The sequence below is a fragment of the Pelodiscus sinensis genome, unplaced genomic scaffold (assembly GCF_049634645.1).
Source record: "Pelodiscus sinensis isolate JC-2024 unplaced genomic scaffold, ASM4963464v1 ctg174, whole genome shotgun sequence".
In the NCBI taxonomy this organism is placed as follows: domain Eukaryota; kingdom Metazoa; phylum Chordata; order Testudines; family Trionychidae; genus Pelodiscus; species Pelodiscus sinensis.
Genome location: NW_027466019.1, coordinates 36,872 through 49,911, shown reverse-complemented (window position 1 = coordinate 49,911; position 13,040 = coordinate 36,872). Strand labels below are relative to the sequence as shown.

The 13,040-nt window shown below is 64.7% G+C and overlaps 1 protein-coding gene across 1 annotated transcript in view; it reads right to left on the bottom strand.

Annotated features, from left to right (window-relative positions):
* Nucleotides 1-2,264: 2,264 nt before the first annotated feature.
* LOC142825976 (interleukin-12 subunit beta-like) overlaps nt 2,265-13,040 on the bottom strand; it is a 31,696-nt gene continuing 20,920 nt past the window's right edge. The window contains exon 7 of the mRNA XM_075918333.1: nt 2,265-4,027. Coding sequence (XP_075774448.1) covers nt 3,899-4,027 — 129 coding nt within the window. The 3' untranslated portion in view covers nt 2,265-3,898. The remainder of the gene's footprint in view (nt 4,028-13,040) is intronic.

Below are 13,040 nucleotides of genomic sequence, written 5' to 3'. Positions count from 1 at the left end.
ACCACAAGTTGAATATGAGCCAACAGTGTGATGCTGTTGCAAAAAAAGCAAATATGATTCTAGGTTGTATCAACAGGTGTGTTGTAAGCAAAACTCGTGAAGTCATTCTGCCGCTCTACTCTGCACTAGTTAGGCCTCAGCTGGAGTACTGTGTCCAGTTCTGGGCGCCACATTTCAAGAAAGATGTGGAGAAATTGGAAAGGGTACAGAGAAGAGCGACAAGAATGATTAAAGGTCTAGAGAACATGACCTATGAAGCCAGGCTTCATGAACTGGGCTTGTTTAGTTTGGAAAAAAGAAGATTAAGGGGGGCCATGATAGCGGTTTTCAAATATCTAAAAGGGTGTCACAAGGAGGAAGGAGAAAATTTGTTCCTCTTGGTTTCTGAGGACAGGACAAGGAGTAATGGGCTTAAAGTGCAGCAGGGGAGGTTTAGATTGGACATTAGGAAAAAATTCCTAACTGTCAGGGTGGTCAAATATTGGAATAAATTGCCAAGGGAGGTGGTGGAATCTCCCTCTCTGGAGATATTTAAGAACAGGTTAGATAGACATCTGTCAGGGATGGTGTAGACGGAGCTTGGTCCTGCCTTGAGGGCGGGGGGCTGGACTCGATGACCTCTCGAGGTCCCTTCCAGTCCTGTGATTCTATGATTCTATGATTCTATGTATGTTCAATAAATGTGGCGTGTTGCCTTATCCCCCTGAAAAAGATCCCGGGTGCTTCTTTTAAGCACAATACGGGGAGGGGCTGGAAGGTTTGTGGGGGCAGCTCAGGGCAGAGGGTGACAGAATGAGGGCAGGAGGGGTGAATTCAGGGCACAGGGTCTGATGAGGGGGGCTCAGGGCAGGGAGGTGGGGGGGGCAGAATTCAGGAGGGAGCTGAAAGGTTCCGGGGCTTACAAGGGTGACAATGCTGTGAACTTCGCTTTCCTGGGACCCCCTGTGCCCCCCCCCCCCCGCAGGACGGCATCGCGGAGGTAAGTTGCTGGGGAGCAACAGCCCCGCTGCTCAGGCAGCTCACACGCAAGTGTCCGGGGAGGGGGAGGGCAGTCGCACACTTCCCAGAGGTGCTGCAGGATCGCCAGGAACTGGTCCCAGCTGCCCCTGTCCCCTGCCCAGACCCCCCCAAGTACCCTGCCCCCCACCAACACTGTCACCAGAACCCAGCGCCACCCTAACCCTGTCCCTAGCCCCCTGCCACCCACCGTGGCACCCAGCACCACCCTGTCCCTGTCCCTAGCCCCCTGCCACCCACCGTGGCACCCAGCACCACCCTGTCCCTGTCCCCGTCCCCAGCCCCCTGCCACCCACCGTGGCACCCAGCAACACCCTGTCCCCGGACCCAGCACCCTGCCACCCACAGTGGCACCCAGCACCACCCTGTCCCTGGACCCAGCACCCTGCCACCCACTGTGGCACCCAGCAACACCCTGTCCCCGGACCCAGCACCCTGCCACCCACCGTAGCACCCAGCACCACCCTGTCCCTGGACCCAGCACCCTGCCACCCACCGTAGCACCCAGCACCACCCTGTCCCTGTCCCCAGCACCCTGCCACCCACCGTAGCACCCAGCACCACCCTGTCCCTGTCCCCAGCACCCTGCTACCCACCGTAGCACCCAGCACCACCCTGTCCCTGTCCCCAGCACCCTGCCACCCACCGTAGCACCCAGCACCACCCTGTCCCTGGACCCAGCACCCTGCCACCCACCGTAGCACCCAGCACCACCCTGTCCCTGTCCCCAGCACCCTGCCACCCACCGTGGCACCCAGCACCACCCTGTCCCCGGACCCAGCACCCTGCCACCCACCGTAGCACCCAGCACCACCCTGTCCCTGTCCCCAGCACCCTGCCACCCACCGTAGCACCCAGCACCACCCTGTCCCTGTCCCCAGCACCCTGCCACCCACCGTAGCACCCAGCACCACCCTGTCCCTGGACCCAGCACCCTGCCACCTACCGTGGCACCCAGCACCACCCTGTCCCTGGACCCAGCACCCTGCCACCCACCGTAGCACCCAGCACCACCCTGTCCCCGGACCCAGCACCCTGCCACCCACCGTAGCACCCAGCACCACCCTGTCCCTGGACCCAGCACCCTGCCAGCATCCTTGGGACTGCATTAGTGAGGCTTGGGGGTTTTTTTTGGCATCTCACTTTGTGGCCCCAACTGACTTTTTTGTGGGTCAGTGACCCCTGACTCAAACAGGGTCCCTGCCCCTCTCATATATAAAGACAACGCTGAAACCTTTTGAGTTGACATAGTATTTTATTTAAAAATGAAGCCTGGCCAATGTACCCCCAATTGGGGCCATAGCCCCATTTCACTGCAGCATCATAACACTCCTGCCCCCAAACCTGAGCCCATCATACACTGGAACCCCCGTCCTGAGCCTCCCACATCCCCAGTCTCCTGCACCCCCACATCCCCAGTCTCCTGCACCCCCACATCCCCAGACTCCTGCACCCCCACATCCCCAGTCTCCTGCACCCCCACATCCCCAGTCTCCTGCACCCCCACATCCCCAGTCTTCTGCCACAACACTCCTGCATCACTGAAAATCTGTGTCCTGAGCCCATCATACTCCCAACCTCCCTGCCCTGAGCCCCCTCATGCACCCCAGCACAAACTCCTACACCCTCACAGCCACAAGCCTGCGGCTTTGCTCAGCACCCCACCCCTCCCCCTGAGCCCAGCACTCCCCAGCCTGGAGCCCCCTCCCCGAGCCAGCGTCCCCTCTCCTGCAGCCAAATCCCCTCCCAGAGCTTGAACTTCTCACCCCTTCCCATCCCCAAATCCCTCGTCCCCGCCCCAGAGCCGCCGCGCCTGTCTCAACCCGGGGAGAGGGCATAAGGCTGGGGACAGCAAGTGAGGGGAGGAGGGGACAGAGAGGATGGGGCCCCACAGGGTGGGGGCTTGGGGCGGAACGTGATTGTAATGTAGCGGTGGGTTCCTTTTCCTTTTCCTTTTCCGCTCAACAAACCCAGGCCTAGGGGCCCCAGTTTAATAATCCCGCGCAGGGCACCATGAACCCTAAGGACGCCCCGGCCCCGCCCCGCCCTCCCCAGCAGGTTCTCCCCGTCCCGAAGGACCGGTCAGACCCAGGTCGATTTAACCTCGGCTCCCCCAGGGCTCTCGCTGGGCCGGCCCGCTGGCATCCGCCAGGGCAGGGTTTCTTAGCGCAGGCGAGCGAAGGCCGGGCGCAGGGTGTGGGAAGCGCGTCGCACACGCCGAACCCAGGTGCCCGGGGCTCTTAGCAGGGACGGTCACAGTCTCCAGCGGCCAGGCCGGGCCCTGCGTCCCTAGCCAGGGGCTTCCGCAGGCAGGCGCGGGCTGCAGAGCAGACGGAGGCGCCTCCGGACCCTTTCCTCCCCCGCCCGAGCGCAGGGCAATCCCTTCTTCTGCGGGGCCTGGTGCCGTGGGCGCTAGGCTGCCCGTGTGTTCGCAGGCAGCCCTGGGGCCCTGCTGGGCGGCGGGTTCCGGGCTGCGTCCCTCCGCTGTTCCCGCTCAAGGGCCAGCGTGGAAGCAGCTCCGCACGCCCCAGCCTGGCTGCCCACCCCCCTCTGCCAGCCGGAGAAGAGGTGAAGAGAGGCAGAGTCCCCGTGAATCACGTGTCTGAGGGGCACAGACACCTCCCCGCCCCCGGCCAGACTGGGGCGCTCCCCACAGCGGGTGCCACAACATGACAGGCCCCAGTGCTGGGGAGCAGCAGCTGGCGGGAGGGTCGCGGGCTGGGGGTCAAGATGGGACAGGCTCTGGGAGGGGTAGACCCAGGGAGGCTGCATTTCCAGCCAGCTGTGGGGTTGGAAAAGAGGGCAGCGGGGGCTGGGTTTCAAACAGCGGTTGGGGGGGCTCGAGGGGAGGCCGGCTGCAGGTCCTGCTCTAGACGCCCCATCACAGGCTGGGCCAGGTGGTCCAGGGGCTCCAGGTAGAGTTGACCAAGGGGTCCTGACAGCGGATCTGCACTCGCCGCACATCCCCCCCCAGGCTCATCTCTGTCACGCCCTCCAGCAGCAGGGAGCCCTGAAATGCAGAGAAACAGTGAGCGGGAGCAGCAGCAGCCAGGCGGTCAAGGAGTGATGCTGGCAGTAGGGTGGAAAGTGCAGGTGAGAGACGGCAACGTCCTGACTCAAATGGCATCCTAGCAACACACGGGATCCTGTGCTGACAAGTCTGCGGGCAGGGAGGGGGGAGGAGGGAGGGTTCCTTCACTTCAAGTGGCCATGGGAAAATTAAAGCAGCTATTAAAATAAATATTCAAAAGAAGACATGGTAAGCTGATAGCTTCTGATTCACATTCATTACTAACTGGAGAAAATTGATAAGGGAAGCAAAAGGATACAACACAAACGTTTAAAACAGTATATTAGGAACAAAAGGCTGGGTTTAGTCCTTTACTAGACAGAAATGGGAGACGGATCAATAATAGTGCACAAAAGGCAGAAATGTGACAAAATATCGGTTACTGGGGAAAAGCCATACGATACATTCTTCTTCCCACTCTAGCCATAACTGAGGAGGACATGAAACAGCAGCTTCTAAAGTTAGCTGTTGCACAATCAGGAGCGCAACATAAAGTTAGGAGGGAGCTCTGTGGGAACAGAGTATGTCGGGCTGGGGGGGTAGAGCTGGGAACAGAGCGCAGGACAGGCTGGGGGGGTACGGCTGGGAACAGAGCGCAGGACACGCTGGGGGGGTACGGCAGGGAACAGAGCGCAGGACAGGCTGGGGGGGGGGGTAAGGCTGGGAACAGAGCGCAGGACAGGCTGGGGGAGTACGGCTGGGAACAGAGCGCAGGACAGGCTGGGGGGGTACGGCTGGGAACAGAGCGCAGGACAGGCTGGGGGGGTAGGGCTGGGAACAGAGCGCAGGACAGGCTGGGGGGGTACGGCTGGGAACAGAGCGCAGGACAGGCTGGGGGGGTACGGCTGGGAACAGAGTGCAGGACAGGCTGGGGCGGTACGGCAGGGAACAGAGCGCAGGACAGGCTGGGGGGGTACGGCTGGGAACAGAGCACAGGACAGGCTGGGGGGGTAGGGCTGGGAACAGAGCGCAGGACAGGCTGGGGGGGTAGGGCTGGGAACAGAGCGCAGGACAGGCTGGGGGGGTAGGGCTGGGAACAGAGCGCAGGACAGGCTGGGGGGGTACGGCTGGGAACAGAGCGCAGGACAGGCTGGGGGGGTAGAGCTGGGAACAGAGCGCAGGACAGGCTGGGGGGGTAGGGCTGGGAACAGAGCGCAGGACAGGCTGGGGGGGTAGGGCTGGGAACAGAGCGCAGGACAGGCTGGGGGGGTAGGGCTGGGAACAGAGCGCAGGACGGGCTGGGGGGGTAGGGCTGGGAACAGAGCGCAGGACAGGCTGGGGGGGTAGGGCTGGGAACAGAGCGCAGGACAGGCTGGGGGGGTAGGGCTGGGAACAGAGCGCAGGACAGGCTGGGGGGGTAGGGCTGGGAACAGAGCGCAGGACAGGCTGGGGGGGTAGGGCTGGGAACAGAGCGCAGGACAGGCTGGGGGGGTAGGGCTGGGAACAGAGCGCAGGACAGGCTGGGGGGGTAGGGCTGGGAACAGAGCGCAGGACAGGCTGGGGGGGTAGGGCTGGGAACAGAGCACAAGACAGGCTGGGGGGGTAGGGCTGGGAACAGAGCACAAGACAGGCTGGGGGGGTAGGGCTGGGAACAGAGCGCAGGACAGGCTGGGGGGGTAGGGCTGGGAACAGAGCGCAGGACAGGCTGGGGGGGTACGGCTGGGAACAGAGCGCAGGACAGGCTGGGGGGGTACGGCTGGGAACAGAGCGCAGGACAGGCTGGGGGGGTACGGCTGGGAACAGAGCTCAGGACACGCTGGGGGGGTAGGGCTGGGAACAGAGCGCAGGACAGGCTGGGGGGGTAGAGCTGGGAACAGAGCGCAGGACAGGCTGGGGGGTGTGACGTAGTGGGGGTACCTGGCTGGTTTCTATGCTGCTGGCTCTGGGGGAACCCCCACTGGCTGCCGTGGGTACCACGACCCAGCAAAACAGGATGAGTCACTATGCAAACCAGTGGCCAGACACCCCCCATGGAGAGGAACAAAGGAAGGTGGAATGCTGCCTTGGCTGGGGGGCAGGGCTGGAAGTTAGGGAGTTGGTTGCTGGCTGTCGGAGGGCATGGAGGAGAGCCTAGGAGAAGGGGCTGGAGTTTAGGGGCCCAGTCTCCCCCATCTCAAGGGGGCCTGAGGCATCCTAGCCCAGTTACTGTGACCAGATTACATCTGTGCTGCGCTGTGCTGGAGGAGCAATAAACCACCCTCAATTCCACTGGCTGGTGCAGTCTGTTTGTGCCATTTCGGGGTGCAGGAGACGGGGAACCCCAACGCGCCGTCCCACTGGTGTCAGAAGTGGGATGCACTGCACCCCGTGGATGAAGCTCCCAGCGGCAAGCGACAAGGCGCAGTAGAAGCAAGAGCCCTGGAGCCAGGCGTACTGGAGACAGAGCGAAGCGGTTCCTGGGAATCGTGGGGCGCTGCAGCACTAGACTGGTGAGTCTGCACCGAGGGGCCCAGCGGGCAGATGGCCTACGCCCGACTCTTGAAGGCAGAGCTGGTGGGGCTGTGCAGAGAGAGGGGCTTGCCTGTGCGGAAAGCAACCAAGGCCCAGCTGATTACCCAGCTGGAAGAGAATGACCAGCCACAGGGCCAGGATCTTGTCCCCAGGGGAAGCAGCCAGACCCCCCCTGAGAGTGTGTCAGGCTCAGAGAGGGGGAGGAGCGCTGGAACCCAACGGAGAGATGAGACAGCGTCTCCCGGGAGGCCTGCAAGCCGTAGCCCATCTAGGGCAGGGGCCAGCCCAGCGGAGCTGCGGCGGCTGGAGATCCAGCTGCGGATCAGGGAATTGGAAGTAGAGGACCGAGAGAAGGACCGCCAGGACCGAGAGAAGGAGCGCCAAGATCGAGAGAGGCAGCGACAGCATGAGCTGGCCATGGCAGAGCGGAGAACCGGCGGGGCACCGGCTGCGCCAAGTGCGGATGGGCCCCAAGGTCCCAGGGCTGCCAGCCACTTGGAGAGGCTCGTGGTGGCCCAATTGAAGGACATGGGTGACATAGACGGGTTCCTCAGTGCCTTTGAGAGGGCCTGTGGACTGCAACGGGTTCCCCCAGCTGACTGGCTGCAGGAGCTCATCCCCGCACTGAGCCAGGAGGCGGCCGGAGTGCTCAGTCAGCTGGAGGACCTACAGCCAGGGGATTACAACCGAGTCAAGGAGGCCCTGCTGCACAAATTCGGGCTGACCCCCGAGATGTACAGGAAGAAGTTCCGGGGGGTACAGAAAGGGCCACGGGAGACCTATGTGGACCTGGCCTCCCGCCTGGCGCAATACTGCCGCAAGTGGGTGTCTGGAGTCGGAGCCCAGACCGCAGAGGAGCTGCTCAAGCTGGTCATGATGGAGCAGTTCTATGAAGCGTGCCCACCCAAATTGAGGCTGTGGCTCAAGGACCGGAGACCAGAGAACCCCCAGGAGGCCGGGAGACTGGCAGATGAGTTCACGGAGAGCCGGTCCAGGTGTGAACGGGAGTCCCGGAGAGAGAGGGAACCGCGCAGAGACCGGATCTCGGCTGAGCGACGGAGGGAGTCAACTACGGGGCGAGACCAAGGAACAGGTCGTCTGCGCCCCAGAGAACCAGCCAGGGCCTGGACAGAGACAGCCCAAAGCCTAACTTGCCAGCGCTGTGGGCAAAAAGGCCACAAGAGGGCTCAGTGCACCAGGTCCCAGGACCGGGGACTTTCCAGGGTTAACTGGCTGGGGCGGGAGGAAGGGCAGGCTGCCCCAGAGGCAGGGGCTGGCAGGCAAACCTCAGCTCAGAGAGAGGGGAAGGATGCTCAGTGCACCTCCCCTGGGAGGTCTGATTCTCAGGAGGCGGATTTCTCCGTGTACCGGGTGGGGGCAGGACGGCCCCTGCGGAGCGAGTGCCTCATACCCCTGGAGGTGGATGGGAGGAAGGTGACGGGCTTCTGGGACACGGGGGCGGAGGTGACTCTGGCCCGATCTGACATAGTGGCCCAGGAGCGGATACTACCCCACGCGCAGCTGACCCTGAAGGGCATAGACGGGTCCCCGTTTAAGGTGCCTGTAGCCAGGGTGCATCTGAAATGGGGGGCGAAGGAAGGCCTCAAGGAAGTGGGGGTGCACCCGCACTTGCCCACCGAGGTGCTGATGGGGAACGACCTAGAGGAGTGGCCCCATGAATCCCAGCGGGCTCTAGTCACTACCTGGAGCCAGAGCCAGCGGGGGGCTGACGTGGGTCCAGGGAAGGACTCCTGGCAGCATCCTCAGGGTCCCATCCCAGTGGACACGGGGTCCAGCCAGGCTGGGACTCCGGACCTAGGCAGAGGTGGGGGACAGGTCCCGATCCCTGCCTCAGCAGCTGAATTCCAGGCTGAGGTGCAGGCAGACCCCTCCTTGCAGAGGCTGAGGGACCAGGCTGGCCTCCGTGCAGCTCAGCCCCGGGGGAGAGGTGGCCAGGAGAGATTCCTGCGGGAGCGTGGGCTCCTGTTCCGTGAGTGGCTCCCCCCCAGGAAGGTGAGGGCATGGAGGGTAGAGCGGCAGCTGGTCGCCCCCCGAAAGTATCGCCTCAAGCTGCTGTATTTGGCCCACGATTCCCCCGTTGGGGGCCACCGGGGGATCCGGAGCACCCGGCTGAAGCTGCTCCAGCACTTCTATTGGCCGGGAATCTTTACAGCCGTGCAGCAGTACTGCCGGTCCTGTGACTCCTGCCAGAGGGGCGGGAAGGCCCAAGACAGGAGGAAAGCGGCTTGGGGGTCCCTACCCCAGATAGAGGACCCTCTGGGCTGGCTGAGAGAGTTATGGGAGGGGAAGACCCCCCTGGATGGAGCTTCGGGGGTGGAAGCCGCCCTGGCTGTCCAGAGAAGGCTCGCTGGGCTCATGGCCCCGGCCCGAGAGACCCCGGCCAGAGATCAAGGCCAGCGGAAGGGTGGGTGTGACCCCCGGGGACAGGCCTGTGCCAGTCGCCCTGGAGCGTTGCGGCGAGTGGACAGAGGGAAGCCAATTCATGTGGGGCCTCGCCACGGCCGGCCCGAGTCAAGGGGAGCACCCATGTCCCCAGGGCGGGTTCCCACGCAGAGGACCCGAACTTCCCTAGGTCACGAGCGGAGTGACCCTGCTCAGTTCGCTCTCGGAGGGGGGAGAACTGTGACGTAGTGGGGGTACCTGGCTGGTTTCTATGCTGCTGGCTCTGGGGGAACCCCCACTGGCTGCCGTGGGTACCACGACCCAGCAAAACAGGATGAGTCACTATGCAAACCAGTGGCCAGACACCCCCCATGGAGAGGAACAAAGGAAGGTGGAATGCTGCCTTGGCTGGGGGGCAGGGCTGGAAGTTAGGGAGTTGGTTGCTGGCTGTCGGAGGGCATGGAGGAGAGCCTAGGAGAAGGAGCTGGAGTTTAGGGGCCCAGTCTCCCCCATCTCAAGGGGGCCTGAGGCATCCTAGCCCAGTTACTGTGACCAGATTACATCTGTGCTGCGCTGTGCTGGAGGAGCAATAAACCACCCTCAATTCCACTGGCTGGTGCAGTCTGTTTGTGCCATTTCGGGGTGCAGGAGACGGGGAACCCCAACGCGCCGTCACAGGGGGGTACGGCTGGGAACAGAGCGCAGGACAGGCTGGGGGGGTACGGCTGGGAACAGAGCGCAGGACAGGCTGGGGGGGGTAGGGCTGGCAACAGAGCGCAGGACAGGCTGGGGGGGTACGGCTGGGAACAGAGCGCAGGACAGGCTGGGGGGGTACGGCTGGGAACAGAGCGCAGGACAGGCTGGGGGGTAGGGCTGGGAACAGAGCACAAGACAGGCTGGGGGGGTAGGGCTGGGAACAGAGCGCAGGACAGGCTGGGGGGGGTACGGCAGGGAACAGAGCGCAGGACAGGCTGGGGGGGTAGAGCTGGGAACAGAGCGCAGGACAGGCTGGGGGGGTAGAGCTGGGAACAGAGCGCAGGACAGGCTGGGGGGGTACGGCTGGGAACAGAGCGCAGGACAGGCTGGGGGGGTAGGGCTGGGGACAGAGCGCAGGACAGGCTAGGGGGGGTACGGCAGGGAACAGAGCGCAGGACAGGCTAGGGGGGGTACGGCAGGGAACAGAGCGCAGGACAGGCTGGGGGGTAGGGCAGGGAACAGAGCGCAGGACAGGCTGGGGGGTAGGGCTGGGAACAGAGCGCAGGACAGGCTGGGGGGGTAGGGCTGGGAACAGAGCGCAGGACAGGCTGGGGGGGTAGGGCTGGGAACAGAGCGCAGGACAGGCTGGGGGGTAGGGCAGGGAACAGAGCGCAGGACAGGCTGGGGGGTAGGGCTGGGGACAGAGCGCAGGACAGGCTGGGGGGGTAGGGCTGGGGACAGAGCGCAGGACAGGCTGGGGGGGTACGGCTGGGAACAGAGCGCAGGACAGGCTGGGGGGGTACGGCAGGGAACAGAGCGCAGGACAGGCTGGGGGGGTACGGCTGGGAACAGAGCGCAGGACAGGCTGGGGGGGGTAGAGCTGGGAACAGAGCGCAGGACAGGCTGGGGGGGTACGGCTGGGAACAGAGCGCAGGACAGGCTGGGGGGGTAGGGCTGGGAACAGAGCGCAGGACAGGCTGGGGGGGTAGAGCTGGGAACAGAGCGCAGGACAGGCTAGGGGGGGTACGGCAGGGAACAGAGCGCAGGACAGGCTGGGGGGGTACGGCAGGGAACAGAGCGCAGGACAGGCTGGGGGGGTAGGGCTGGGAACAGAGCGCAGGACAGGCTGGGGGGGTAGGGCTGGGAACAGAGCGCAGGACAGGCTGGGGGGGTAGAGCTGGGAACAGAGCGCAGGACAGGCTAGGGGGGGTACGGCAGGGAACAGAGCGCAGGACAGGCTAGGGGGGGTACGGCAGGGAACAGAGCGCAGGACAGGCTGGGGGGGTAGAGCTGGGAACAGAGCGCAGGACAGGCTAGGGGGGGGTACGGCAGGGAACAGAGCGCAGGACAGGCTGGGGGGGTACGGCTGGGAACAGAGCGCAGGACAGGCTGGGGGGGTACGGCAGGGAACAGAGCGCAGGACAGGCTGGGGGGGTACGGCTGGGAACAGAGCGCAGGACAGGCTGGGGGGGTAGGGCTGGGAACAGAGCGCAGGACAGGCTGGGGGGTACGGCTGGGAACAGAGCGCAGGACAGGCTGGGGGGGTAGGGCAGGGAACAGAGCGCAGGACAGGCTGGGGGGGTACGGCTGGGAACAGAGCGCAGGACAGGCTGGGGGGGTACGGCTGGGAACAGAGCACAGGACAGGCTGGGGGGGTACGGCTGGGAACAGAGCGCAGGACAGGCTGGGGGGGTACGGCTGGGAACAGAGCGCAGGACAGGCTGGGGGGGGTACGGCTGGGAACAGAGCGCAGGACAGGCTGGGGGGGTACGGCTGGGAACAGAGCGCAGGACAGGCTGGGGGGGTAGAGCTGGGAACAGAGCGCAGGACAGGCTGGGGGGGTAGGGCTGGGAACAGAGCGCAGGACAGGCGGGGGGGGGTAGGGCAGGGAACAGAGCGCAGGACAGGCTGGGGGGGTACAGCTGGGAACAGAGCGCAGGACAGGCTGGGGGGGTAGGGCTGGGAACAGAGCGCAGGACAGGCTGGGGGGGTACGGCAGGGAACAGAGCGCAGGACAGGCTGGGGGAGTACGGCTGGGAACAGAGCGCAGGACAGGCTGGGGGGGTAGGGCTGGGAACAGAGCGCAGGACAGGCTGGGGGGGTACGGCTGGGAACAGAGCGCAGGACAGGCTGGGGGGGTAGAGCTGGGAACAGAGCGCAGGACAGGCTAGGGGGGTACGGCAGGGAACAGAGCGCAGGACAGGCTGGGGGAGTACGGCTGGGAACAGAGCGCAGGACAGGCTGGGGGGGTAGGGCTGGGAACAGAGCGCAGGACAGGCTGGGGGGGTACGGCTGGGAACAGAGCGCAGGACAGGCTGGGGGGGTAGAGCTGGGAACAGAGCGCAGGACAGGCTGGGGGGGTACGGCTGGGAACAGAGCGCAGGACAGGCTGGGGGGGTACGGCTGGGAACAGAGCGCAGGACAGGCTAGGGGGGGTACGGCAGGGAACAGAGCACAGGACAGGCTGGGGGGGTACGGCTGGGAACAGAGCGCAGGACAGGCTGGGGGGTAGGGCTGGGAACAGAGCGCAGGACAGGCTGGGGGGGGTACGGCTGGGAACAGAGCGCAGGACAGGCTGGGGGGGTACGGCTGGGAACAGAGCGCAGGACAGGCTGGGGGGGGTACGGCTGGGAACAGAGCGCAGGACAGGCTGGGGGGGTACGGCTGGGAACAGAGCACAGGACAGGCTGGGTTAGGGGGTACAGGCGGAGAGGGGGTGACACAAGCCCCAGCGGGATGAGTGACGGGTGGGGAGAGGGGAGGGTGCACCGGTTGCCTTGGTGCTGTCTGTGGGGGGGGGGTACAAGCCCCGGCGGGATGAGTGACGGGTGGGGAGAGGGGAGGGTGCACCGGTTGCCTTGGTGCTGTCTGTGGGGGGGGTACAAGCCCCGGCGGGATGAGTGACAGGTGGGGGGAGGGGAGGGTGCACCGGTTGCCTTGGTGCTGTCTGTGGGGGGGGGGGTACAAGCCCCGGCGGGATGAGTGACAGGTGGGGGGAGGGGAGGGTGCACCGGTTGCCTTGGTGCTGTCTGTGGGGGGGGGGGTACAAGCCCCGGCGGGATGAGTGACAGGTGGGGAGAGGGGAGGGTGCACCGGTTGCCTTGGTGCTGTCTGTGGGGGGGGGGGTACAAGCCCCGGCGGGATGAGTGACAGGTGGGGGGAGGGGAGGGTGCACCGGTTGCCTTGGTGCTGTCTGTGGGGGGGGGGTACAAGCCCCGGCGGGATGAGTGACAGGTGGGGAGAGGGGAGGGTGCACCGGTTGCCTTGGTGCTGTCTGTGGGGGGGTGGTACAAGCCCCGGCGGGATGAGTGACAGGTGGGGGGAGGGGAGGGTGCACCGGTTGCCTTGGTGCTGTCTGTGGGGGGGGTACAAGCCCCGGCGGGATGAGTGACAGGTGGGGGGA